We start from the raw sequence: 3,151 nt of genomic DNA on the forward strand, positions 1-3,151 counted from the left end.
TTTTCCTTTAAGGTGTAAAAGTTAGGATCTGGTGTTGTATAACGTGTATCAGTGGAATCAAAGGTGAATAATAAGCATAATCCACTAGGTGGTGCTCTGTTATCATCTTACTTGGTATCGCAGGCGCTATTGTTTGGGAATACATGCTGACCAATGAGTTACAGTGTTCCTGTTGTTGTAAATTCCTTAGGAATGTATCTGAAAGTCAGAAATGTCTGTTCTGTTTATCCACAATGTTTTCTCTAAATGCACTCATCTCTGATCCTCAGTGGATATTTGGTCCGTGGGCTGCATCATGGCCGAGATGCTGCAGGGGAAACCTCTCTTTAAAGGCAGCGACCGTATCCTTTTAACACCCTGACCCTCTTCCACTGCCATCACACAGACACTCATATAGTTTTAACACTGAGGAATACAGTTTGTTCCAGAACCATCATAAAATGTCACCATTTTCCCTCTTAGTCTATTTGAAACGAAAAACATATCTTGCCATTGTCAGTATAGGCTTATTGTTTAAGATGCAGTTTTCCCAAATTGGTTAGAATTAGGAAAATATTGACTCTAATTGACTCTTGTATAAATATAAGGTTTGACCCTTGACCCCTGTTCCTCAGACCTAGATCAGCTGACTGAGATCATGAAGATCACAGGAACACCCACTCAGGACTTTATATCAAAACTACAATCTGATGATGTGAGTTCAGAACATGCTGTCGCAGCACACACACACACACACACACACACACACACACATACACACACAAACACACACAAACACACACACACCTCTATTATGAACAAAATGATTTGTTCCAGATGAAATGGTTTGATTTCTCTTCTCAGGCCAAAAGCTACATCAAAAGTCTTCCAAAGGTGGAAAAGAAAGACCTTCAGGGCGTGTTTTCCAAAGTTAACCCGCAGGGTAGGACGTTCTCAGCCTTCTGATTTGATTTATTTTCAAAGACCTGCAAGCACTCGCCTCGTCAAATTCCGATTGGATTTCCTGTTTCCACTCTTTTTCTTCACTAATTCCCTCATCCCCTCCTTCCCACAGCCGTGTCTGTGCTGGAGCGAATGTTATTGCTGGACCCCGAGAGCAGGGCCACTGCCGCAGAGGCGCTCTCGCTGCCGTACTTCTCCGAGTTCAGGGAGCCAGAGGAGGAGACGGAGGCGCAGCTCTACGACCACTCGCTAGATAACACAGACCTGCCCCTGGACCAGTGGAAACGTAAGAAAGGAGGGGGGGGGGGGGGGATGACAAGAGTAGACTAATGATGGGGCACGGAAGCAAGAAGGAGCTTTGATAATGAATGGATGTAATGTCAGAATGATGGAGGACAAGGGGACAGGAGGAGGAGGAGGAGGGGTGGAGCTTTTTTTTTTGGGTGGGTCAGTGGTCATTGATGTCTTCCTTTTATATTTTTATTGAAAATAATATGCATGGGTACAGTTATACAACAACATTTCTCCTCCTTTTATCCCTCTAAGAAACCCCACCACCCCTCAAGTTAAAAAAAAAAAATATATATATATATATAGCAAACAAACAACACAAACCTAACAACTGGGTTACAGGTTTATCAATCCCAGCTTTCTTCCATTTTTTTCAAGTTGGTTGTGATTGATGTCTTTTTCTCCTTTCTTCTCTCTGCTTCATTCCCTAGGTCACACCTTCACAGAGATCTTGTCCTTCAAGCCTGTTGTGCTGGAGTCCAGGGAAACCGCATTGTGAAACACAAAGCGTTGGGTTGTGTAGACTGGCACTAGACTAACAGGTTTTTTATGTGGATCTCAACTGAGAAACCTGTTTATTCTATCACAAGGCTTAATGAATGTCTGTGAAACCAGTCCAACATTTTTTTAACATTTTTTATAAGAGCAAGCTGCTGTTTTTTAGATCTCGTAACCATTTTTATCTACTGTATGTGTGGGTTTGTCTGTTCACCATAAAGTGCTCAAATTTATTTGAGGTGTCTTTTCTAGTGTCTGTATGTTTTTGGCCGCCTTCCAGTCCAGTAGGTTGCTTCCTGAATCTAGCAGTAGTCCTTCTCAACACTTGTTACAGTGTTGAGGATAGCTCAGTTACATAACCACAAGTCAGGTACTAATATTACTTTAATAAGTAACTAAGTAATATAAGCATTACTTTAAAAATGGGTTGTATTACTGCAGTTACTTATCTAGTAATGCAAGGTTATTTCAGAATGAAATTACCAAATACATGCCGTCAAAAGATGATAGTAATGTCACCCGGTTTAATCTTTTACTTGTGGAAATACGCATGAATTAGATATATGTTTTAGCCAAATTGATCCTTTACATCACTAAATTTGACCAACATGCCTTATTTGCAAGAGCCATGTTTTGTGGGTTGTGAAAGTATAATTTAAAAATAGCACAGCTAGGAGTATAATACATTACTCTGCAAATAAACACAGTATTGAGTTTTAATGTATTACTTTGACAGGTAATAATGTTGTTTTTTGAAGTAACCTCCCCAACACTGACTACTTGTCCTTGAGAGATATTTGACTGGAATAACTGACTAGTGTGTGTGTCCTTGTGTTTATGTGTGTGTAGTCTATGTCTGTGTGACCTGAACACGTGTCTGTTGTAACCTTGTCATTCCTCCCAATGGCCTTAAAGATAATGGTTAAAGAGCAACACCAGTGAGCCTGCGGTCATACAGAATCACTCAGTAGGGTACGCACAAACATTCACATTTTGATTTCATGCCAGAAATGCTCCTATTTAAATCGGATAGTGTTTTTGAAAGAGCAAATTGCACAAAGCACACTTTTGATTTCTATGTTGACTAGTGAAATAATATTTCTAACACCAGACATGCTTTTTTTTATTAAAGATTCTTCGTGAAAAATGATGACTAACTATGAGTATGAGTATGTTTTGTTTATTTTTCAACCAAATTGATTCAGGGTAAAAACCTTGGATAGGGGTTCATCGCAAAGTAGTATGATTCACCTTTTGCTTTTCTGTGTTATACATATTAAGCAACACTAGGTGGCAGCACATAAACAAGCCATTGCACATTGTCCAGGCTGTATGTTTGTTCTCATTTGAGAAATTTAAACTGACAAGAGATGAGCTGAGGAGTAGCTGCTGCATTGATTTATCTGTATTGCAGTTATCA

The 3,151-nt window shown here is 39.7% G+C and overlaps 1 protein-coding gene across 1 annotated transcript; it reads left to right on the plus strand.

Moving 5' to 3' along the window:
* The first annotated feature begins 251 nt into the window (after window positions 1–251).
* On the plus strand, window positions 252–2,879 carry LOC139649933 (mitogen-activated protein kinase 12-like). Its single transcript, XM_071526446.1, has 5 exons — window positions 252–341; window positions 615–694; window positions 844–922; window positions 1,055–1,228; window positions 1,665–2,879. Exons 1-5 carry the CDS (start codon window positions 296–298, stop codon window positions 1,730–1,732), a joined length of 447 nt encoding a protein of 148 aa, XP_071382547.1. The 5' UTR covers window positions 252–295; the 3' UTR covers window positions 1,733–2,879.
* Window positions 2,880–3,151: the final 272 nt, after the last annotated feature.

The sequence above is a fragment of the Centroberyx affinis genome, unplaced genomic scaffold (genome assembly GCF_046629955.1).
Source record: "Centroberyx affinis isolate AG114_WGS23_722 - 3 ecotype Tasmania unplaced genomic scaffold, CSIRO-AGI_Caff_v1 ptg000111l_1, whole genome shotgun sequence".
Lineage (NCBI taxonomy): Eukaryota > Metazoa > Chordata > Actinopteri > Beryciformes > Berycidae > Centroberyx > Centroberyx affinis.

What these genes read in the sequence shown, in the direction of transcription:
- LOC139649933 (XM_071526446.1), top strand. Translation starts at nt 296, where the DNA reads ATGGCCGAGATGCTGCAGGGGAAACCTCTCTTTAAAGGCAGCGACC. An exon ending in TCTCTTTAAAGGCAGCGACC is followed by an intron (nt 342 to 614) that starts GTATCCTTTTAA and finishes CCTGTTCCTCAG; the next exon opens with ACCTAGATCAGCTGACTGAG. An exon ending in TTCCAAAGTTAACCCGCAGG is followed by an intron (nt 923 to 1,054) that starts GTAGGACGTTCT and finishes TCCTTCCCACAG; the next exon opens with CCGTGTCTGTGCTGGAGCGA.